Source organism: Acomys minous, assembly GCF_964271855.1.
Source record: "Acomys minous genome assembly, chromosome: 3".
Classification (NCBI taxonomy): Eukaryota; Metazoa; Chordata; class Mammalia; order Rodentia; family Muridae; genus Acomys; species Acomys minous.
The window spans coordinates 139,455,300-139,480,930 of NC_140485.1; the positions used below are offsets into that span (position 1 = coordinate 139,455,300).

General features: G+C 44.4%; 1 protein-coding gene across 7 annotated transcripts in view; it reads right to left on the reverse strand.

The window, feature by feature from the left end:
• Positions 1-25,631, reverse strand: part of PRKN (parkin RBR E3 ubiquitin protein ligase) — a 1,133,456-nt gene that overhangs the window by 378,831 nt on the left and 728,994 nt on the right. For all 7 annotated transcript variants that reach the window (XM_084777800.1, XM_084777801.1, XM_084777799.1 and 4 more), the window contains one exon: positions 11,024-11,160. In XM_084777800.1, coding sequence (XP_084633926.1) covers positions 11,024-11,160 — 137 coding nt within the window. The remainder of the gene's footprint in view (positions 1-11,023; positions 11,161-25,631) is intronic.

A 25,631-nucleotide genomic window follows, 5' to 3' on the forward strand; every position in this document is an offset into this window, starting at 1 on the left:
TAAGAAAGAGTCACGTCTGTGCAGGTGGCAAAGGGATGACACAGCTGCTTTCCAGGAAGACACAGACATCCCCTTGTTCTTTTGTTTCCCTATTCTAGCTGGACTCTGGATGTAGGGCACGGGTTTCACCATGAGGAAACAGACAAGCCCTAAAGGAGTAGGAGAGCAAGACCACTGCCGCTTAGAAGAACAGCGCACGCCATCCGAATCACCCACCCTGGACAAGAACTGCCTGCAGCTGAGTGTGAGCCGTTACAGCTTAGACTCCATTTTCAATCTCCAACAACTATTACGGACATTTGTAGAGGCTGCAGATCCTGAACATCCATCCTGGGGAATGAAGGACATGACTACTGCCTCCCCAGAGAAACCCGAACGTTCCCTTTTATGTCAGATGGGAGCGGGAAGGAGGATCCTTCCCGGAACGCATGCTGGTGGGTGTAGATTTTAAAGCAGACATTTGGGAGACAGGTCAGCATCCCTATGGACAGAGTCTCCATGCGTCAGAACACAGATGCTGTCGGGAGGAGAGGCACTGGGGAAGTGAAGCCGAGAGGCAGATCCATACACTACTTCAACACACACGACAGCACACAAACAGGCTTCGTGCTTAGCCCATCCTTTCTGAATTTGGGGATACATAATATCTGGAATCTAGTTCGGAATCTAGATGGTGGATGAGAAACTGAGCCGTGCCTACTTTCCCAAATACATCTTAAAAGTCTGAAGCCTGGTGCCTCAGAATGTGACTGTAAATGGACACCAGACCTTTAAAGAAGGAATGTAGACCACATATGATTGTTTGTGTAAGCTCCTAACCAATCTGATTGGCGTTCTTACAGGAGCAGGCTGCTGGGGTACAGACACATACAGGAATATGCCATCTGAAGGCACAGGGAGGAAACTGGCCATAGGAAAGTCAGCGACTTGGAGAAATCAAATATAACGGAACCTTGATCTTGAATGTGTAGCCTCCATAGCTGTGTGAAAATACATTTCTATTGTTTAAGCCACTGAGAGTGAGGTGCTGTTCTTTTATGACAGCCTAAATAAGCTAATACAGTGGCCTATTACAAAAGCTGGGTAGGCATTCAGAAAGAGCTGGTACCAGGGCTGCGGGTGCAGCCCAGTGGCCAAGTGCTTGCCTGGAAAGAGCTGTTACTTAAAGCAGAGAGGAAGAAGAGAGGAAAGAAGTCAGGAACAACATTAGAAAAAAAGAGAAGAAAGAAAATATAAGATGCTAACATCACAAAGCTCGGTAGAATAGAGCAGACAAGATGACGTGGAAGCCATGCAGACATCAATGGGAACACATAGTAGAACCTCCTGGTTCAGTATCATATATTACTGTCATATTGACATTAGACTATTAAACCATTCCTCTTCTTGTTAAATTGATGTGCATTCAAAACATTAAACTTTTTCACTGTCCTGCTTAGGAACCAAATGGTCTAAATTCTCATGAATATGTAAATCAACCCCTCTAAGCACATTATTAATTATTTGGAAGACAGTTGGAGGTCACCAGCTCACACCAATTTCTATGCTTGAAGTCTCATTAACACAAGACATCACACAGTGAGAGAGAATAAAGTTTATCACAGTTACTAAGTGTGTGTGTGTGTGTGTGTGTGTGTGTGTGTGTAGTACACACACAAAATAACATTCAGCACTGAATACAGAACAATGAGGCCATGAACACACACACACACACACACACACACACACACACACACACACAAACACACACACTCTCACACATGCACATACGCACACACACCTCTTGGTGACAATAATGGCAAAAATGTGATGAAGGAACAGAGAGGGCACACGGGTCTGCCAAATCCTAAGCAACAAAGGCTGTGAGCAGGACAAGAAGACAGCCCTTCCTGTCCTGGGCAGGAGTCAGCCTGACTCACAGTTCAATACAGTAACCCAGAGCCACCCCTTAGAGAGAAAGTGACTTCCCTTACATAGTCTAAGTCACCAGTGTCCTGCTTCCCCTATCTTTGCCATGTAGCTCAGATCACATATTGAATGAGTCTGCTTCCTCACAGTGCAGGGCCCCCTTTCCTTTGGAAACCTTTATGAATATGCCTATGCCTCGCTATGACAGGCAGGACTGAAGCGCGTTGCTGGACTCCTACAGCACTTCCTGCAGTAGTACTTGGTATATCTTCCCCCAGTGGTGGTTCGGAAGTCTCTCTTTCCTCCTGCCCTCTCTCCACACCTATCACTCCATAGCCAGGGCAATTGAAGATGGGCAAGTGAATCTGAGTCAGGAAGTGCATATTTAAAACCTAACGCAAACAGTGCCTCAACACACTTGAACTTTCTGGACCTACAGGATATAAACAACCTTGCTTTCTTCAGAATAAAGTTGTGACAGGATGCAGAAGTCCATAGCCTGGGAAGACAAAGCACATAGCACATTTCCGGAGACAGCACAAGCCGTGGGTCCACCGCATGCATCTGCGAGTCTCATCTGCTGCAATGTAGCAGCCGCAGCTTAGAAGCTTCTCAACCACTCACATGCTCTGATCTAAAGTATCGTACGAGCTGCCAGGGGAATGCCCTCAGGACCGAGGGTAAGGCAGTTGACAGCAGTACATAAAATGCTGACAGGTGAGACGGGCACATGACAATAGCAGTGAGCTAGGCTCCTTAACTTTACCACGGAAGACACTGATCAAGATGCAACGTTCCTTCCTGTCAGCCACACAATGCTCTGCAGTCACTACTAACAGTTTGCTTTTAGACTGCTGGTTGTATGCTCAAATTTTAGGTGACAGCGAAGCTAAGAGGAGGAATACACACACACACACACACACACACACACTACACACACACACATACACACACATACACACACACATACACACACACACACACATACACACATACATACACACACAAAGGCGGCATCTGGTGTAATTAACAAAATGTATAAAATACAACTAGGAATAGACTCCCTGAATGCCGGGGCAGCGTCCACATCACTACTCCGTGACTAAGACCATGCCTGGAAATGCCAGTCTTCTGGACAAGGCAGTCTGGGCAAACCTATCTAGAATCAAGCTGAAAGCTTAAAGCTAGTGAATCCCTGTGTTAATTAGATATATACATGTAGGTGGTGACACCATAGGAAAGATCAAGGAGCAATTCCCAAGTAGAAAGAAGGAAGATGTGACTGGGGAAGTCACATGGAGACCACTGAGCTGCAGGCAACGTCGTTCCTTCTCTTGGTCTGTGGGTGGTTGTCAGAGCTTCTTAACAGCATTTATGGCCTTAGCTACACAGACATGTGTGTTTGAGGCATGTGGCTTCACATACATTCCATGCCATAAAAGCACTTAAAACGATTGGCTCAAAGGTTGGTTAATATCCGCCAACTACTGCTGTCAGCCTTCCGGCTTCAGGAGAGTTCTCTCTACATGGGTGATGGTTGTGCTCAATCACAAGGCAGTGGGAAGGAGTTTGAATACATGTTAATAAACATAAGGAAGGCACCTAAGAACATGCGCCTACACAGGCATCTGCCAGATCTCCTCAGATAAGTAATGGATTTATCCCTAAGATGGTTTACTGTAACCCTCACAAACCTGAAGAGTACAGTCTCTTTAAGAGTGCTTCCTTTTAGCCAGGTGCCTTGGTGCATGCCTTTAGTCTCAGCACTCCAGAAGCCAAGGCAGGCGGATCTCTGTGAGTTCAAGGCCAGCCTTGATTACATAGTGAATTCAAGGACAGCCAAGGCTAGGAAGAGAGATCCTGACTTAAAAGCAAAACAAACAACAAAAAGAGACATGAAAGAGTAAGAAAAATGAACAAGAAAAGGGAGTTTGGAACATAGATATTCAAGCAAATTGAACCCCATCCAGCTCCACAGAGGTGTAAAGACCTGGAGCCTTCGTAACTCACTGAAGACAGGCACACACCTCAAATGGCCACAGAATGCCGCTGGAGCCTCTAAGGTAGGATTTCTATAAAGGCAGCAATTGCCGGGCCAGATGGATGGCCAGACAGACAGGCCCTTGTTGATCTAGCTGAATGAGCTTGGGGACAACATCACTTTTGCCCAACATCTCTTTTTCTGGTCTCTGTTGGTGTAGTAGTCACTCCTTATAATGAAGTGACTTGATGGAGTGTTGCTTCTGATGCAGGCGGGCAGAGGAGTGCAGAAAAAACCAGGTGATAAATTGTGCTTTGTGCCAGACTCTGCACCGGAGCTAAGACTGCTCTGCTTGCAGGCCTATTTGTGTTTCCTTCTGGGCACACCCTGGACTCCATCGCCCAACCCTATCTCCAGGCCTCAGTGTACACTGTGGGCTTATTTGCATCCATGGATCTAGACAGTCCTTGTAAGAAACTTGGGAAGAGGTGCTGTAGTCCAATGCGTGGCCCCTGCCTCATCTGTGTGGCCATGTACTCCTATCCCAACTGTCCTGTGACTCTGTAGGCATTTGGAAGCTACTGAGGAGGAGTCATGAAATAGCAGAGATCAGTATTGGGTCTCTGGGTAATGCTATAGAGTAGAGGCCCCACAGCAACCCACATGGCATAGTGGAAGGGAAATTTTGCTATGCTAAGCCACTGAATTTTGGGGGTAGTTTTAGTCATAAAAGGTAGACTAGCCCCCTTTATACTACTCCAGGCTTCTAAATAAAAAGAAAACCACCCAAACTGCCAAATTACTCAACAGATAAAACAGAAAGGATAATGATTTGAGAAAATTAGAACCATTGGCGTAAGTCCAAGGCAGAATACTGACTTTGGTTGAAGAAAAGAGAAGAAAAAGTGATGGTTTGTTGGTTGGTAAATTTCCCTAATTTTCCAATGTGGTTTTTGGAATCACATTGATTTACACACACACACACACACACACACACACACACACACACACACACACACACACCTCTAACATTTAAAAGCCAGAAAACAATTCTTTATTTTATACACCTTGCCTGTCCCAGGTTCCCAGGAACATCTGTCTTATGACGCAACACTGTGGGCAAAGACACTGAGAACCATGGCCGGCTGAGGAGAATGGATGTGATGCTTGGTCTTCCTTACAGTATGGCTTTTTCCTCCAGGGGTGACATGACCATCCTATTGACATTTTGGAGTAGAGAGTCCTTGGGCCATGGTAGCCTTGGCAACTGAGTGATAGGGTTGGTCCACAGCCATGGTGATAGAGCTTCTGGCATTCTCTAGGAGAAGGTGACTCAGAGGCTCGTAGGATTCCGGCTACTACTTCCTCCAGCTCTCCACAAGGTGCCAGTGATGGGGAATTCTAGAGTGGTCAGGAAGTAGAAGGCTTACTGAAAAGGAGGCTCCATAGGGAGCTTCCTTGAGGTTTTCAGAATGTCAGGGAGGGACTTAGTGATGGACACCTGATTGGAGGTGACTCATGTTTCTGTAAGCGCCCCGCCACTCGAACTCAGTACATAATCCCAGAAGACTCGTTGGTTCAGCTGCTCAAACTTTAATGGACTTCTTACTTTTGTCCATCCTCTGTACTCTGTCTATAGTGAACCAATGTTGCTTGGCAACTCCCAGGAAAAGCTCACACAGTGAGCATCAAGATATAACAGGGCTGGGCACCCAGAGGGAATACAGGGAGAACAGGAAAAAGCCAATCAGCATGGCGTGCTCCCCCCTCTGCTCTCCAGCCACCATGACATGAGCTGACTCGCTCCATCGTTCCCTCCCTGGCCTGATGAGCTGTGAAAAGCAAGACCCCTGTTCTGCTTTAACAAATTAGACATTAGTGAAAGCCAAACAGTTTTAAACATACAATTCTGCAGCAAGGAACACATCACGGAGAAAAGGCAAAATGGCCGGTGTGCTGTTGGTATGAGACGTATGGGACCGATGCTTTTAAGTCCCTGACTGTAAGAAGTGCTTTCCCCAGGGGATGGTACTCCAGGGAGCTAGAATCCTTGAGCCTTTCCTGCCAAGCCCCTTCTTAAATCCTCATCCTGTTAGTCCAGGGCACAAAACCTTGTACTACAGAATATTCTAGAGCTTCAGGTTGGCCTCTCTTCTGAGGGAATGTCAGGCCCCCCGGGGACTGCCTGCAGCTTTCCAATTCCCAGAGCACCGAGGCTGGCAGGGGCAAAGAGCCTTAAGCCACCTGCTCCTCGGTAACTCTGTGATGAGCGCCGGGCACATCTCAGACTGAAAATGAGCCAGAGTGTCCATTTCTTATAGGACTGACAATTCTGAAACATAGAGAGAGAGATAAACCCTTCCTCACCGAAGTTGCTTCTCTTGGGTAATTTGTCATTGTGACGAGAAGTCTTAGCACACAAATTACATGCAAAGTGACCCAGGACCAGGAGAGCAAAAGGCAAACCATGACAAGATTGCCACCTCCTCCCCAAACACGCTTGTCAATCATGGCAGTGTCCAGGGCATGCCGCTGGGAAGGTGGGCTCCGTGCCAATGGGATCCCAGGGGCATGAGAAGCCTGTGTTGTCCAGGCTTCTCACAGCTGTCATCGCATGAGTTCTAAAATAAACCAGCCCAGTTCGGAGGCCCCACCAACTTAGTGAGCGCTCAGCCTTGGCAGTATATTGAGAGGGCCCCACTCACACTTCAAAGTAGTTCCTAGCAGGCAATGTCAGTGACCTACGGTCCAGCAGAAAGCAGAAAGCAGGAGATACTTCAGAGGCACCATGCACTTTCCCTGAAAGCCCCTATTTTTATGTGAAGTTTGTCACATGTTCTGGAAACAGGCTGTTTTTTCTGTGTTTGACAATCTCATTTTTAACTCCAGTAACATTTACTGAAAGGCTTATGTTGGGTACCATATCAGAGATGTAGGGATAAAGCAGACTTGGGCAGAAGCCGTCACACTCATAGCTGCCATGGCTTCCCATTCCCAGTCCTGTCGCCTACAGCATACTAAACACCGGGTGCCTTTCCTGAGAGCCCATCAGTTACTTGCACCCAAGTGTGGCCTGGGCACGGGAAGGTATAAGGGGACCATGTGACTGAGATGGGCATCTGGGTTTGCAAATTGGCACCAGCAGGAAGCTAGGCATCAGAGAGCTGACAGCACAGATGGACTTTGGCACCACATACCCAGGGTTGATGTCTCAGCCACATTAGCCTCCAGTGTGACAGAAATCACACTACCCATGACAGTCAATATTCACCATCCACTTGACTGCATCTATAATCACCATAGAAACAGAGAGGCACTAGGTGTGTCCGTGATGAGCTCTTTGTTTACAGAAAGCTTTGACTAAGGTGTGGAGACCTATTCCATGGGTTGGGGACCTGAGCTCTATACAAAGAAGAAGAAAACCTAAGCATTGTTCAGCACTCCCTGCTTCCTGACTGCAGGTGTTAGGTGAGCAGCTGCCTCAATACTGCCTTCCTGCCTCCTTACCATGATGGCCTGTCTCCTCAAAATGTGAGCCAAAACCAAACTTTTATTTCCCTAAGTTGCTGTGATTAGGTACTTTGACACAGCAACAGAAAATGTTAACTTGTACATACTGTACCAGGGTGACCCAATTTTACTCCTGGGCATCAGAATGTACTTCGGCCTATGCATAAACCACGGAGCTGATTTAAAGACCCGATCGTTCAATGACTTGTCTCCAATGCCAGAAAAGTCGATGAGCATAAGAGAAAGTGGCAATACCAAATATTCAGGATTTGGGAAGTGCTGTCCTTAACAAAGGACCCTAGGTGGAGTGCATAGTCTTCCTTTGATAAAGTGGTGACTGAGAAATCATTGCACCAGGCATGATAGTTTAAAATGGAGCAAGAAGTATATGCAAAGGATGTCTCGCTTGAGCAGGTGATTCCCACACTACGGAAAAAAAAATATGGCCACACCTGAATCTTTTTCACGTAATGTGGAAAGACCATGAACAAATAGCATCCAAGTCAAGTTTTAAAAAGTGAAGAGAACACAGGATAGCAGACACTGCTGCTGAGTGAGGTGAGTTTTTATGAGTAAGTGTTTTCAGAGAGACATGTGGGAACATACATGGAAACATCACTGAAGAGATGAAGCCATGAACACTCAGGGGGCTGCTCGCTGTGCCGAGTGAGAGGTGTGCTGCTGCTGACTGTCTCAGCTGGTGGGGATTTCCCGCATTCTTTCTCTATGGTAAGATACACAAATACAGAGCGTTTTGTTTCTCGTCAAATGTGATAGTTCATTAGTGGCCGCCTCACTCACTGTTAAAACAAGAAGGCAGACTCCGGCGTATACAGCTCTGCGGCCCTCAACCTCATTGATATTCTTAGTTAAAAATGAAACCCGGTAATTATCAAACAGGCTCTTAGAACACAACTGGAGCCTATGTAACACAGCTCAGTGAGGGAGTGGAGCCTGGTGGAGCTTTGCTCAGCACAGTTCTTCAGGATCTGTGACGAAAATTAGTGACACCGAGGCTAAATTAAATACATTCTTGTAAAAATGGCAGCAACTAACTTTGCAGGCCTGCAGTGATGCTCTGGGGCTGTCAGCATCATGCTATGTCCAAACACCTCCTAGGACACAGTCATTTACCCCATCTCCCAGTTTACAAATGACCGAGAAAAAGAAATGACCATCTTAGACCCAGGAAAGGGTTGAACAGTGAGAGGAACAACGAGAAACTCTCACTTCTCAAATACACAATTAGGAAATGTCTCCTGACCTCTTGGCCTCTCTAGGGCGGTGGCAGAGAGCCTACCTGGGGCTTCTGGAAGGGAAACAGGAAACAGTGACATAAACACACATTCTCCCTTCCAGCTTTCGTTCTGGCAACCCCTCTGACGAGGAATTTATTTCTGGGATATTCTAACAGCAGTATGAAAGGCTGTGCCCACACTAGTCAACTAGTCACAACAACGTAATAAAAGAGAAAGAAAGCAAGTGTGCAACAATGAGGGGAAGTGAGGTATCTGTACATAATGGGATTTGGCGATGCTGTATTTTGAAGAATGGAGGGACTATGTCATATTTAGGAGTGATCACTGTACTATAACGGTGCATACCATTGAAGGGAAAGACAAGGCTCTGAAGTGTGCATGGATAATGATTCAGCTGTCACTCAGTAAGAGGGATATTATTATTGTTGTTGTTATTATTATTATTATTGCCAAGGGAAAAGTGAACACTGGTTGCAGTACTGGCAATTTTCAATAAAAATTCCAAAAGCCTGCATCTGAACCGAAAGAGTGCATGTAAACTAAATTGTAATTTATATTTTAAAATGCATATTTTCCAGCTTTTTTTTCCCCAGCTAGGCTAAGATAGGAAGAAACCCAGATGTAAAGAATGCTCCAGGTGAGTGATCACACCCTGATCTGCAAACACAGCTCCCACTGGTGGGACCCAGAGCTGCTACAGGAACGGAGGACTCCAGTCACTGTGCAGGAATCGTAAGATGAGCACCCCACCCTGTCGCACGAGTAGAAGGGCCATGGGGTCCCACTGTAGTTTTGTTCTTTACTTCTGTATGCGCAAACATTTCTACAATTAGAACTATGAAAAACGAATTAATCTCTAAATGTGTCCGGAGTATAAAATGTGCCTTAAGATGAGAACTTGGAAATATTTCCACAGTCTGTGATTTAGTGAGGAGAATGATTTACTAGATTACTCCAGTAATGATACTGGGATCGGTGAGGTAACTCGGTACGTGAAGGCACTTGAAATCCCTGCAGCCCACATGGTGAGAAAAGAAACCCGGCCCCAGTTGTCCTCTGACTTCCACATGGGCGCCATGGCGCATGTGCACTGCCTGACCCATCCTCAAATATATAAAATTGGAAATCCACAAATGATGCTCAGGGTTTTGATGTTTTTGTTAAAAATGTGAAAACGTGATATGTTTCAGTGAGTTTTAATCCTTATATTTCTATACATATATGTAAACTATGATGAAACATTTCATTATTGGCAGATAAAAATATTGAAGATTGTACAGCGTGACTTACAGAGTCAACACTGCAATTAGCCTCTTCTGTTTGGATCTCTGTCATTTAGAGGCATAGACATGTTTGCTGTGATTCCAACTAAAGATAAAAAAGAGAAATAAATCAAAGCTCAATCTTAAGCACAGAGTCAGGTGTCACAGAATGTCTATGTGTCTAGTTACAATACTAAAATTAGCGGCACATTCAATCTCATTATATCCAGGGATCCAGGGATACCAATCACATTAAATACACAAAAATAACTCAAAATGCATCAGTGACTTACTATAAGAGGTCAGAAATCCAAGGAAGCCATAGAAGTAAATTATCACTGTCTCAGATATGACAGTGAGTAATATTTGGCACCAAAATAACAAAAGACATCAATAAATTGGACTTTGTCAAAATGATTGGTAAACAGATAAACTGTAGAAGGGGGTAAATATTAATACTAGATGATAAAATCTAGGATCTATATATCTCAAATTTTATTTATTATTATTAATTCCTATTGTGTATGCTTGTGTATGCATGTGTGTGTCATGGCTGACCGTGAGCAGGCCAGAGGACAACTTGAAGTAGGTTCTTTCCTTCCATGATGGGTTCTGGGATGAAACTCAAGTTATCAGACTTGAGCTGCAAGCTCCATTACCACTGGGCCATCTCTTCCACTCTAGAGACCCACAGCTCAATAGCAAATAACAAATAACCCAGTTAAGATGCACAAAGGACTGTGTAGACATTGTAACAAATGCTTAGATACCATGGGAAGATACTCAACATCAATCCCCAGCACAAGGCTGTTCTACTGGGACAATTGCCTAAAACTGTTCTACATCCAGAAATCGTCAGCCAACGCCACAGACATTCATCTTGGATGAATAGCATTGGAGTTTATTTTCATTGCCTTTAAGCAAGGCACACATATTCAAGTGCAAGTGCGACACAGCTCCCAGGCTTCTTACTAGGGAATGGCCACGTTTAAACCTTCAACCCCTGGGGCCGAGGTTAAGCTTACCTCAAACTGTTTACATCAGCAGTTCTTCTGCTATTAATTAAGATTAAGAGGTAGGAAAGAATAAAGGGCTTGTCTTACCCACACACGGCAGGGAGTAGCCAAGCTGAGCATCATGGATAAACTGCCGATCGTTGAGTCTTGTGACACAGTACAAGTGGAAGCAGTCCAAGCAGATCACGTGACGGTGGTTACACTGGAAGACCAGGACGGGGCTCCTGCACAGACAAAGGAGCAGTTTTTATGGGACCTCCCAGTTAGAGAGAATTCTATAGAAGTGAGGGTTGCTTTGTGCCATTACTGGTGCTATCTGACTTTGAACTCATCGATTCTAAGGCTGTACCTTAAACAGGGGAGCCACTCCATTGCAGTGTTAACTCATCATGTCACGTGTGTGTTTTCCCCCCATCCCTTAGCTCCTGGAATAATGACTCATGAGACTCATTAAATATTATACCTAGGCCATTTATCTAGGCTTTTCTCTGACTAGCTCAAAACTTAAGATAACCCACGACACTAATCTACATTCTGCCACATGGCTGGTTACCTGAGCTCAGGCACCATGTATCCATCTTCTCACATCTCAACAGCTGAATCTTGTGGGCGTGGCTCTATCCCAGAATCCCTGTTACCTGCTGGATGACTCACCTATTTCCTGCCTTAGCCACAGGCTGCAGGTTATTTAACTGGCAAGCGTTGGATCCATATAATGCATAAGGGACTCTTCTATACTCCATGAGCTTTATTAGAACATTAATTGTGCTGATTTATATTTAAAGTCAATAGTTTATCAATAAGTTATTTAAACCTGAGATTAAGTATCGTCTTTGCAAGAAGTCTGCCTTGCTCCTCATTAACCTGCTTACACACCACACCCTTAAAGAAGATACCCCTGGTGTCTACCTCCACTGACCAGTCCCTGACTACACACTGACCACATAGCACATGTATGTTCTTCCTCCTTATCCACTGTGCCCGCCCTGTAGCGGATACTGCCTTTACATTACATTGATGTTCCCACAGAAGCAGGCCTTGCGAGCTTTTACATCATCTCTTGGATTTAATTATAATAACATATAAAGTCATAACTTGCCAAAATCACCATTGCACCAAAGGTGCTATCCCCAGCAGAGAGCCCCGTTACCTTAGCAAACAAAAAAGGGAAATTTAGAAGCAAGAGATTAGCCCACGGGAGTTTTTTTTCTATTTTAAGAATTATGTCTGTTCTATAACTTTCATCTTATGTAAGCACTCAGTCTCTCAAATATGGTTATAAGATTTCTAATAGGTCAATATATACAAATCCTAAAAAGTTTTGGATTGCCTTATGTGGTGATTAGAGTGACAGATGCCCCAATAGCTCATGTATGTGAACATTTAGTCTCCAGTGGGTGGCACTGTTGGGGAGGGTAAGGAACCTTTAGGAGGGGGATCCTTGCTGGGGGAAATGTGTCACTGTGGGTGGACTTTCAGGATACACAGCCCTGAGCCACTTCCTGTTCTCTATCTCACCCTTCCTAATGAGTAGACAAATATGTGACCATGCAGCTTTCTGCTCCTGCTTCCTTGCCATGCCTTCTCCCTCATGGCGGACACTGTCCCAATGGAGCCGTAAGCCAAAAACAAACCGCAGCCGCCTCATGCTGTCCTCGGCCTGGCTGCTCTACCACACCAACAAAGAAGCAGCTCACACAGGGTTAAAGTTTATAAGAAAACGAATCCCATGAAGAGTCTCATCGTTTTGCCAGCAAATGAACCACATGTGCTTATGTGAAGGGCACAAATTGATTATATTAATTTGAGATCTTTCCCAGTTCAATAGTGAAATGGCCTTGCAGTCAGTTTAGAGGAGCCTGTTGCCTAGGCAAAGAGAGACTACAAACATGTTCATTCACAGCCAGTTCTCAGCAGTTACAAGATCTTTTTTTTGCCTTAGAAAAATCAAGATTAAATATTAGCATTATAGCAAATAATTTCTTAACAACTGTAAGGCTGAGATGATTGTTATCTCACTTATTTCAAAACGGCACCTACCACAGGAAGCGGAAAACATCCCCTGGTGTGTTAACACCACAGTCTGTTTTCTCTGTGCTAGAGTCCCTTGAAATGCATTGTAAGTGGAAGAGAAACAATAAATGAATTTGAGTGAGATGATGAAGCGGCCTCCCTTCTGAGTGTGCCACAGTCCCCTTCAGGGCTTTGATTCCTGCTTCCTGCTTGGGGGAGGGGGAGGGGGGCCTTAGTTAACTGTTCCGAACTTTTAACCCTTTCCCTTCCGACAGCTTTCCTGCTGATGACTACAACATATAGAGCTTTCTTAACTCTGACTTGACATACTCCACACACATGTGCACACACTTAGCGTGATCTATGTAGCAGCTATGTTTTACCTTCGTCTGAATGGATAAACGATGAGAGAGATATTCTTAACTATGATTATGGTGATATTATGTGGACGAGCCTTAGGCTGCCAACCTGCCACAGTCACCAGCAACCACTGGTGAGACTGTTAAAACACATTTAAGTATCCTGTAGATAATAAACCTAAAAGGTATGTTTAAAGGTGATGCTAGAAAGCAAATAATAATCTGTAAAATCAAACTAATCCACCCACGTCTGCCATCCCAGAGTCTCAGCACATAGGTTTTTCTTAAACTTTTTTTTTTTTACTGTATGTGTATGTGTGTATGAGCCTTAATGTATGTATGGTTACCCCCTGCCTGGAAGAGCTGGAGAAGGCCAGAAGAGGGCATTGGATCCCTGAGTGTTAGTTATACGTCCCTTAAGGATGAGAAGAAACCCTGGTCCGCTATAGAGCCCTGTGTACGCTCGTAACTACTGAACCATCTCTGCAGCCCTCAGGCACATGGGTTACTTTCCTTCCCTATAGGAAAGAAAGCTAAGGAAGAGGCTGTCCATGGTGGGTAGGTGGCAGCATCTATCTTCCACACTTATTGTTTCTCTTCCAGTTACAATGTAGTCCAAAGGCATAGAGGCAATTCACACACTCACAGATATTAATGACATCCTGGTGCTGAAAACAGATTAACAAGAGATGGAAAATACATAGGAAACCATTAGGTGAGACAAACTTTACAAAGATTTAGCATCCCACTTATTATAGAGGGTCTTAGAAGCCCAAGGCTGAGGCCTGAATGGACACACCATCCTAAGTAAAAGGCATATCAATGCCCTTTACCACTGTAACCTCACAGAAGAAGCAGGGTGTGGTGAAGCTGAGGGAGGCATGTCCTCCTTAGGGATGTGGGAAGAAGAGTCCTTACAGAGAACATGCCTGGGCACTTATGGTCCTCACATTGAGACAGAGGTGGAAGAGTAATTTGTCACTGTAGCTAATTCTAATTACCAAAAAGAGAAGGGGCTACTGCCATGCATGGGGCTGGAAAGAAGCTTCCTGGCAGCAGATAGCCCTGTGGTGCGGTGCACATCATGTGACAGAGCTTCTCTCTACAGTGTGAAGGGCAAGTCCAGAGCAGTAGCAGCCAGGGATCCACAAGTGTAGTCACCAGCCCAGCTGTAAGCCTTCAGGGGATGCTTATTACAGCAGCTAGCACCAGACAGCTCTCACTGCTACAAAAGCTATGACTTCAGACAGGGCTTTAGAGAACATCTGGGTAGATAAAAATGGGAGAAATTGGTGGAGTAGCTTAGCAGACAGTGAGAAGTGAAGGAGCCAAAGTCTAAGAAGCAGAGATGTGGCCAGTGCCACGAGTAGGGACCATGACCCTTTATCTCTCTTGAAGTTGAAGCCACCACATAGGCACAGGGTGTGGAGAATAACCATGGGAAATTGGTCTATCAGGAACAGGAGAAAACATAAGTGCTTGTGCTTGCCTTTGTTCTCTTGGGAAAAAGGAGAAACATCCAAACCACAAGAAGTGATAGATGAGTTATTCCAGAATTTCCGTTGTCTATTGTACATGTGCAATTAATATACATGCACAGCTATGGAAATAATGTAAGGTAAAGAAATGCTCATGTTGAGATACATACATATAAAGGCAGCTTACTGGATATGTTGGACACAGACAAACATCTGTCTGTCTATCTATCTATCTATCTATCTATCTATCTATCATATATTTATATGTATATACATGATACAGATACATATTCACACACATAGAAGTTATAAAATATAATTGCATTTCATAGAGAATTACCAGAAAGTTGAATTTCTTTATAAAACCATGAAGTAATAGTGCTGATCTCTTATGAAAACATTTCTAGTGTGGTAGTTTGGATGAGAATGTGCCCCCTCCCCCCCACATAGGCTCCTATTTTGAATGCTTGGTTCCCAGGTGGTAGAACTCTTTGGGAAGGATTAGGAGGTGTGGCCTGGTTGGGATAGGCGTATTACTGGGGATGGCTTTGAGTGAACTCTCTCTGCTTCCTGTTTGTAGTTCCTGGTGTCATGTCTTTGCTTTGCCATAGTCAAGCCTAACCTTCTGAAACCATAAGCCCAACTGAAGGCTTCTTTCTATAAGTTGTCTTGGTCATGGTGTTTTTATCACAGCAATAAATAAGCAAGTAAGATGCTAGGACTTATGAAAATCAGGTAGACAAGGAAAAAGAGGAGAGAAGACATGGAGGAAGACAGGGCAGACTTTGCACTGGAGTGTGGTATGAGTCAAGGAGACAATCCCAGCGTATGTTCTCTTGACTGGTATGCACTAAAGGTTGTCCTGTGTTCTGCATGCCTGTGTCTCCTTAAACTTCATGTACCGAGTCATTGTCCCTAAAGACACCATATTAGGAGGCAAGGTTTGGAGAAGGTTGCTGGGTTCCAGAGACCTCATCAATGAGGTTAGTGCAGTTGTGAGGGGGGTCCTCAAGAGTTCCCTCATCTCTTCCACCATGTGAGGACAGAGGGGAACCTCAAGAGTTCCCTCATCTCTTCCACCATGTGAGGACAGAGGGGGTCCCCAAGAGTTCCCTCATCCCTTCACCATGTGAGGACAGAGGGGGACCTCAAGAGTTCCTTCATCTCTTCCACCATGTGAGGACAGAGGGGATCCTCAAGAGTTCCCTCATCTCTTCCACCATGTGAGGACAGAGGGGAACCTCAAGAGTTCCCTCATCCCTTTACCATGTGAGGACAGAGGGGGACCTCAAGAGTTCCCTCATCTCTTCCACCATGTGAGGACAGAGGGGGTCCTCAAGAGTTCCCTCATCCCTTCACCATGTGAGGACAGAGGGGGCCCTCAAGAGTTCCCTCATCCCTTCACCATGTGAGGACAGAGGGGGCCCTCAAGAGTTCCCTCATCCCTTCACCATGTGAGGACAGAGAAGCCCTGTCCAAGAGCCAGTGAGCACATTCTCATCAGACACCAAAACTCCTACTACCTTGGTCTTGGGCCACATAGAGTCTAAAACATTAAGAAGTAAATTCCTACTGTTCATAAACTACTTGGCTTCAGTCTTTGATATGACAATCTGAACAAATGAGGACAGTTTCTGAACATGTGGTGGGAATTCTGTTTTGGTGGGGAAAGTTTGGAAAGAGAGAAACTGAATGTATTGAGGTCTTCTTGGAGGCCGCTTTCAGAATTCTGACCTGCGCTCTAAGGAGCTGGCTGAGCAATGGGAACAAAAGGGTGGATGCGAGTTATCCTTTTGAGGAGGAGGAGCCATGGGACTTATTTCTCATGGGTCTTTTGCTCCTCCTGATATTCTTCGGTGCCCTTTGATCAAATTATATATAAATGTCACTTGATCAATCTAGAAACGATTTTACCCTACTGAGATAGGCTATAGAGCAGTTAATTAAAGGTTAAATAAAGTTCTCAATCTTGCGTAAAAATAATTGCAAACATGTTATTTGACATTACTGAGGAGTTATTTGCAAGCAATGGTTCCCTGTTTCATTAAAGGAGTGGTGTACAGACCATTTGTCCACACAACTGATGGAGATTCAGTGAAACAAAGCCTGTGGCAAGCCACTTCACACCTCAGACAAGGCAGGCCATTGTTGCATGGTATTGCACACCTGGGGACCCTATTCTCTAGGGTTTACAAAAACTGCACCAATGCTTTTATATTTACCCCAGATGTAACACATGCAGGTTAATCCCGTGTAACTCACATTTAGTCATTACCACATCCTTTCTCCATCTCTTCGTTATTTTGTCCCTGGGACTTCATTCACCCTGGTAAAGCGCACGCTGTGGTTCCAGAGTCTCAGGGAATGCACACCAGAAAGCAATGTGCTGGAAACTTGAAGGGATGCACTAATAAGGAGCTAACTGCAAGGTCTTAAGGGAACACAGTCATGTAGAGTGGCCAGGGGAGGGACACAAACCGTTTTAACATTTGGCAGAATATTTTACGTTTTATTAGAGTTGTAGAAAGCCTCAGCAGGCTCCGTGGTGAGCAGTCGCTATGATACTTTTGCAAGACCCACCCCTAACTTCAGTTCTACCCCACATTGAGTGGGCTATTCATTCATCACAAGAGTAGTGAGTGAAAGCGCATGTGACCCCATGCTCTCAGAAATGTGGCTGGCTCCTGCCTGCTCTCTCCCTCTCCGTTTCAGGACAAACATCCCTGGTGGTGGGGTGGCTCTAGCTGCCTGACATGTGACAAGCACCAGGACCTCTTAGCAACAGCCAACAGTGACTCCGCTGCCACCCACACAGGAACCATCTCTAAAGCACATCTTCCAACCCCAGGCAAGGCCAGAGGTGACTCTCGCCAGGGTTGGCATCTTGACTATAACTCCACACACTACCAGGAGCAAGAATCATCTGGTCAAGTCTTCTCAGATTCCTGACGCATGGAAACTGTGCAAGACTAGATTCACTCTTTTCTTCAGCCATTAAGCTGTGGTGGTTTTTTTTTTGTTTGTTTTGTTTTGTTTAATATGGAAATATCCAAGTAAAATAAACTAAGTGCAAGAAGAAGGTGTGTTCAATAGGTCTTTTAAAAAGGTGTGAGAGAGTAAGTGGCACTGGATAGCTCGAGGGCCAGAATTCTCATGCACAGGATAGCAGAAGTTTTTGAGGTCAAGGGCAGAGAGTGAGGAGACAGAAGTACTGAGGCCCCAGGGCAGTTAGGCTGCTTATTTTTCCACTTGCCCAAGTGTAATACAGTTGCATACAAAACTATATATGTTCACATGCAGTGTCTAAAATCTACAGCATAATCACCTGAAAAGCACAGTAGATTAGAATACTGGGGGTGGGGTGGGGGTGGGGTGGGGGTGGGGTGGAGGTAGGGGGATCTCTGTGAATTTGAGGCCAGCCTGGTCTACAAAGCTACACTGCGAAGCCTTGTCTTGAAAAAAGAGATGTGGGCTGGGTGGTGGCGGCGCACACCTTTAATCCCAGCACTTGGAAGCCAGAGGCAGGTGGATCACTGTGAGTTCGAGGCCAGCCTGGTCTACAAAGTGAGTCCAGCCCAGCTACGGCTACACAGAGAAACCCTGTCTTGAAAACCAAAATAAATAAATAAATAAATAAATAAATAAATAAATAAATGGAAAGAAAGAAAGAAAAGAAAAGAAAAAAGAAATGTATTGAAATGTATGAAATCCTTAAGGAAATGAAAGCAAACAAATCTTTCTCACTCGTGGGAGAGAATCTTTTAATTTAGCAGACACTTGACCCTTGAAAATACATGCACCATTTCTAAGACATATTTGGTTTGGACAGCCGTCACATAGATATTATGCCCCAGGAAGTAATCTTTCACATCGCTCGGAAAACTCCCAGTTTATGAAGAACTCCTGAGAATTTTGTAAAGCATTTTACCAGATGAAAATAATTAGAGAAAAAGGTGACACCCCCCAAATAACTGGATTTATCCTCTTAACAGTCACTTTAAATCTCCTTTAGTTAGAGTTCACTTATAAAAGAGCACACAACTGAGGTATCAGAAATCTAAGGCAGCTTGGTTAGTTTTCTGGATTTGGCAAAGACATCTACTAGCTTCCTAAATGCACCACTGACTGAGAAAGCTCTACCACGTGCAGTGCCAGTACAAGGAAGACTGGGAGATGCCATGTTGGCACCCGTGTGTCTTTGGAGTTCATTATTCAAGTTAGCCAACTGAGCAGTCCCCATGGCTGGAGAGGCCCTGGATCCAAAACACTAATTGATAGATTCAACGTTCAGAAATTAAAATAAGCTTCAACAGTTGAATGACCTTCAAAATTCCTTCCAGCAGCCGAGTTAAAAAGCCCAAAAAAAGTTCCTTTGCCCATTAGTCTGCTTGGAACCATCGTCCTTTAAGATCCTGGTGGACCCCATGAAGCTCGTTAAGTGTCTTCCAGTTGCTCCCTGTCTCCCCATCCCATGCTGACCATTTCACCTGGCCCAGTCTCTCTCTCTCTCTCTCTCTCTCTCTCTCTCTCTCTCTCTCTCTCTCTCTCTCTCTTTCTCTCTCTCTCTCTCTCTCTCTCTCTCTCTCTCTCTCTCACACACACACACACACACACACACACACACACACACACACATGAGATTGTTTTGTCACCCTGAGCTGACTCAGAAGCTACAGTATTTCAGTACAGACAAGGAACCCAAGGCACAAGTTCCTTGTATGTGTATTATTATTCATACGTTCTGCCAGTACTGTAGAGCAGCCACTACACACCAAGAAGTGCTGTCTTTGGTTCATAAAAAGTGAACAGTGATGGCCTGTCCCCTCAGCAGGCCATAGTCTTAAAGGGCTGAAGACAAATAAGTAACTGTCTCATAACACAGGATGTGTGACCACAAGGATGAGTTTAGAGACTGCTGCCTTATCTCTGGGGTGGACAGATGGAGTCCTAAGACTGGGTGTGTCTCGGTGCAATAGGGTCACACACAGAAGACATAGAACAAACATAATATTTTATTTTATAAGGATAGTATAAAGATGTCAGGAATGATTAAGAAACTATAACTTTCTATCATCGTATTGGTCAGCTTCCCCTTACTGTAACAAATACCCGGGAAAGGCTGTTTGGGCTCACTGTTTTTGAGGCTCTAATCCATGGCTGAATAGCTATGTTTCTTTGAGCTTTTGGTAGAATAATACAACATGGAAGTAGCATGTGGCTTACGAAGCCTGTTAGCCTCATGCAATCATCAGGAAGTAGAAAGAGGAAGAGAAGGTCCCAATTTCCCCTTGAGGGACACATTTCAAGTTTCTTAGCAGCCTCTTGCCCGCCCTGCCCCTCAACTTCCACCTCCTGTCAGCAGTGCAGGGGAGGGTGGAAGCCATGTTGTCGCCAAGTAGAGAAACCTTCTTTCCTGCAAGTGCTTTTTCATATTAAATCTTTATTCGGTGATTCTATTTCCCATCTGTGGCGCTAAACGTTATTAAGTTCAAGAGAATTTCCAGCCTCAGCATTTGTTCTAAGCTTTGGTCCCCTCCTCACTGTCTGTGACACTGCAGACTCCCCTGTTGTTAATGTGCAGTTTCTTCCTTGGCAGGAGCTTGATTTTATATACCCTGTGGCATTTTCTCATGGCTACCCAGGGGGTTATTTAAAATTCTACCATCAAATTAAGTATACTGCTGTTGCTATGCTAACTTTCGCTGTGTGTTATCATGAGGAGAAACAGGATAAGTTCAAGGAAAGAGAGATCACTTTTCCTATTTCAGATGTCCCTTGCCCGTGCCCCCTGATAGTTACTAGATAAATTTCAGAGTACCAACAAAATAGGAGCTACGAAATAATTGACGAGAGATGTCAGAGAACAAAAACGTGATGCCCTCTGGAGTAGGTGACTTGGGGCTTACAAAGCCTTGATGCACTACAACAGCTGGAACCCCCACATCACCTGGGCCCACGTCCAACCTCCTCACCTGCCCCCAGTCTAATCAGCACAAACCCTGTCCAGTAAGTACAGCTTTGCTGCTCAGTGGGCCTCTAACAGAGTGTTCAGGCCCAGGCGGTCCTGTCTTTTAATCTCTGTATAAGGTAGGCCTACGGGTAGAACATATCTCTCCTTCTCTCTTCACCCACCCAGGGTTCCACTCAGGCCGATCTCCTCTGTGTTTCCCTTCACCTCTGATCTATGTGTGTGCTATCTGTCCTGTCTCATTTTTTGAAAAATTTCAGTGTTAACTCAAGCTCAGCCTTTTCCAGAAGCTTTGTCCACAATTCCCTCTCCCACTCTCTCTCATTTTTTTTTTTTTTTTTACTTTTGCTGACTTACTTTTTCTGAAATGCTTACATCTCAAAAGCATAGTATTATCCTCAACTTAGCATCTTACCATGTCTCTACCTGCTCTGCGAACCCACATCAGACTGCCCCTGCCTGAATGGCCACACAAACTGCTGAACCACCAAGCGCCTGCTCCTGGGACTATAGGGAGGAGAGTTTGCCACTGCTCTCACGGAGGCTGGTCTGGTGCCAGGACAAATAGTCAGAGCCCACTCAGCCCAGTGTGACTGAAGCAGAGGATGTCTCTAAAGGAAGAGAAATTAAATGGCAGCCTCTGCCTACAGGCAAGAATGCATGAATCTGACCAAAACACTAGAGGCAAATGGATGGAAATGCTATAGAATAAAATAGGTGATCATACTGCTTGCTTCCACATCACCAAGGTCCTGAATTCCTCACAAGTCAAAGATGAGACTGAAAGGCTTGGGAGAGAGCTCTGTTAGTAAAGTGATTTGCTTGCAATTATATGGATGAGAACCTCAGTCCAATCTCCTGAGCCTTAAGAAAACAAGAAAGAAAGAAAGAAAACAAGAAAGAAAAGAAAAGAAAAGAAAAAGTTGGGCATGGTGGGCCTCATTCACAATCCCAGTTCTAGATGGGAAGAGACAGGTAGCTCCTCAGGGGACATGGTAGGCGTCACTGACCAGTCAGCCTGGCAAGGCTTACCTGGCTAGTCCTAAGCCTATGAGAGACCCTGATTCAAAAAACTTGGGTTGATAGTATATGAGGAATGACAGTCTAAGTTGTTCTCAGGCCTCCACGTGAACACATGTATGTGTACATCTACACATACAAGGGTGCTTGTGCGTGCGCGCGCGCGCGCGCGCGCGCGCACACACACACACACACACACACACACACACACACACACATACACAAATACATACTGACACCCCTCACAGACAGACAGACACACACACACACATACACACACACTGGCTGAACTGATGGTATTTGGAACCACTGTCAAACAGTCTTTGCAGAAAAACAACATGAAACCTTGGATGTAGGCTTTTGACATAGGGAGTTATGGGTCACTAATCCTCAGATGGTTTCACTCTTGGAAGAGATTTATCTGATATTAGCATAGCTTTTGTATTTCCAAATATAAGTGACAGGCTGAGCCAAACATAATCCTTTTGCTTTTGCGGTATTAGAATATAAATGTTTCAATATGACAGCAGGTATTAGAAACAATAAAATACTTTTTATAAAGTCAAATGTAAAGCATATAATTTAACCTTGTTTAATATTTACTCATATGGAAACATAATTAACTACTAACACCCCTGCTTCCTTGCTATGTCTTTTTTGTTTTTTTTGTTTTTTTGTTGTTGTTGGTTTTTGTTGTTGTTGTTTTGTTTTGTTTTTTGTTTTTTGCTATGTCTTTTATATAACCACCCAAACATGGTAAATAATTGTGACTAACAGGTAAATCATAATGAAATAACTGTTGGATGTAACAGATGAAACTGAAAACTCCATTGTCTCTGAAGGAGAGAAAAAAAATGTATCTCATAAGAAATTATCATAATGCTTTCCATGATGGTCAGTCTTGACTTTCAGCTTGACTGGACCAAGGGGCACCTAGAACACTAGCATGTCTTTGAGGATTTTTCTAGACAGCATTGATTAAGGGAGAATGATCCAATCTGAGCTTTGAGGATGGTATCCCACATGTGTGGTCCCGGAGAGAAAAGGTGACTAATAAGCTAGGCCAGGTGTCCTTTGTGTGTGATTTCTGGCTATCATGAGGTGAGGTGCCCTGCTCTGTCGCCTGCTGCCCCCCATGATGAAGTGAACCTCAGACGCCAGGAACCACAGGAACTGCCCCCCCCCCCCCCCCCCCCCCCCCCCGCAACCTGTCTTGTTCAGGTGTTATGCCACAGTGCTTCCTGTCTCCTAATTGAAATAATTACTTCAATGGTTTTCAAAAGTATTTGTATTCACACCCAACTTCTTCATGAGTACATTTTACGGAGACCATCAACATATATAGCTTTGAAAAGCCGAAGCTAGACTTAACGTGGAATCGTTTCTGGGCATACCATTTGCATAGCACCGTTGTGTGGCACGGCGATTTAGCGGTTGGAGGCGCTGCCTGTAATACATACTAACTCACGCACATAACTTGTCTTTGTTTTTTTCCTCTGTGAAGAACAGCTAGAAGCAGATAATGCCCGGATCTACTGCAAAAGCATCCTGCTAAATTGAGAAAGATATGAAGACAGATCTTGTTTAGATAAGAACCCCACTGAGAAATCAATTGTTCTAGTGTATCCCCAGATCTCAAGACAGGAAAAATTAATGTGCTCAGAACCAGTCCAGTGGCTGCGGATGTTAGGAGCTCTTTAACACAAAAAATTATTACAGCCACAGAGTGGCTTAAAAAGATACGTCTCTTTCTGCCACCTCACAAGAATCTCGCACAGATGATTTCATATTGCTCTTGTATTTTCATCCTTTAAAAAAAGTGAATGAATTCTAATGGGATGCTGGCTCTTCTATTCCTTCTATCAAAGTGGCATGAAGAAGCAGGGCCTCAGCAGTAAGTAGAGTAGTCTAAAGAGAAAAGTCCCCAAAGGACCATAGACCCTATAAACCAGCTCTATAATGGAACCGTCTCAAAAGGAGGAGATATAATGACATCTCTGAGGTACCAAGGAGTTAATGTTAAGTGTCAACATCACTGAAAAATTGTGGAACATTATAAAATTACTTTTTAATTCCAGTTTTCAATTTTAGTTTGTTTTACTTATAGCTAGAGAAGCAACAAATAGCAAACTGAAATAGTTCCCTAAAAACCAAAACCAATAGAATTCAGCACAGCAGAACAATACAAGCCCAAGGGTGTGAGTTTAACACAAATGAATTCATGAGAAGATTTGAGGGTCTGCTACAGTCAACTGTGGAGGGTCAAGAGCAGAGTGTTTTAGAATGAATGTTGCAGAGGGTGGCTGAGCTGACAAGAGCCCTGTTCTACTAAACAGGAGCAGCACAGACAAGCCAATCTCCAGAGATCTCTTAGATATGAAGACTTCATTGGCTTTGACTCAGAAGAGCACACATCGTCTTTACTTGAAGATGATGGAACCAAAGCTTGGCCTACACCCTACACAAAAGGTAATTCTTTTTTAACATCCCAACTTTCATGGCCTTTAGAAGAAACATATAAATTACCCCCAAGATGTGCTGGCTAGTCTTTTGCCAACTTGATACACAAACTCAGAGGAGACTTCAATTGAGAAGATGCTCCATAAGAGCTGACTGTAAGGCATTTTCTTAATTAGTGGTTGATTGGGGAGGGCCCAGCTGATTGTGGGTGATTCTATCCCTGGGCTGGTGGTCCTGGGTTCTATAAGAAAACAGGCTGTGCAAGCCATGGGGAGCAAGCCAGTAAGCAGCACTCCTCCATGACCTGTGCATCAGCTCCTGCCTCCAGGTTCCTGCCCTGTTTAGGTTCCTGTCCTGAATTCCTTCAGTGATGAACAGTGCTGTGGAAGTGTGAGCCAAATTAACCCTTTCCTTCCCAATGTGCTTTTTGGTCATGGTGTTTTGTCGAAGCAAAAGAAACCCTAACTAAGATATAAGGATATAAAAGGCAAACTCATAAATATATTAAAGAATTTTCAACACAAAAAATTGAACCATTGCCTATTTTCTTTTGATGGTGTTGAATATGCAAGTTGTGCTTTGCACACACTGAGCACTCTAGCTCTGGTCTCTATCCCCATGCATAATTTAATTTTAAAGCTTTGCTTTGTTCATCTTTTCCTCAGTGTTCTCTAGTTAATGTTCCGGGCATGCTCATGTGAAAGAACAGACTGAGCTGGCAGAGGGCCACACGGCCCTGCCTGGCCTAGGGCCCCTCCTGGACTCTGTACTTTTAATCACTTGGCACCGGTCCCTTTCATCTCACTGCCTCAGTGGGTCCATTTGTCAGTTTATGTTACTTCCAGATATGAAGTCATCAGATATGATAGGGGTGGGGCCAAATCTTGTTGTTCACCTATTTCTGTAAGTAAACCTTCATTGAAACAGGCATTTTGTGCACTGTGGCAGCTGTTTGCCTTGGGTGGCCTAGAGTGGCACACACCTTGATTCCTAGCTCCCAGGGGGCCCTAAGGGCACACGGGTTATATCTCTTCACTCTCTGAAACTGCTAACTACAGACTGGGCTTGAGGCTTTAATTATTTGCACACACATACTTGCATATGTGTGCACACTCCCACAATACACATGAAGTCTTCAGCGTGGGCCTATTTTGTTATAGTTTCTGCTTTGGTTCATTCCGGAGACTGGAGCAGGAGATCCGGTCATTTCTGTCTTTGAAATGTGCCCCTAGTGCATTGAAAGAGAATTAATCTGAAATCACATCAGTGACTCCTTCCATTCCCACATCATCACTTCTGAAGAAAAAGAACAGGAAGAAAATTGACGAGCTCTGTGCGCTCACGGACTTCAGCTCACCTTAGTCACCTACATCCTTCTTAAGAGGGTCTAATCTGTG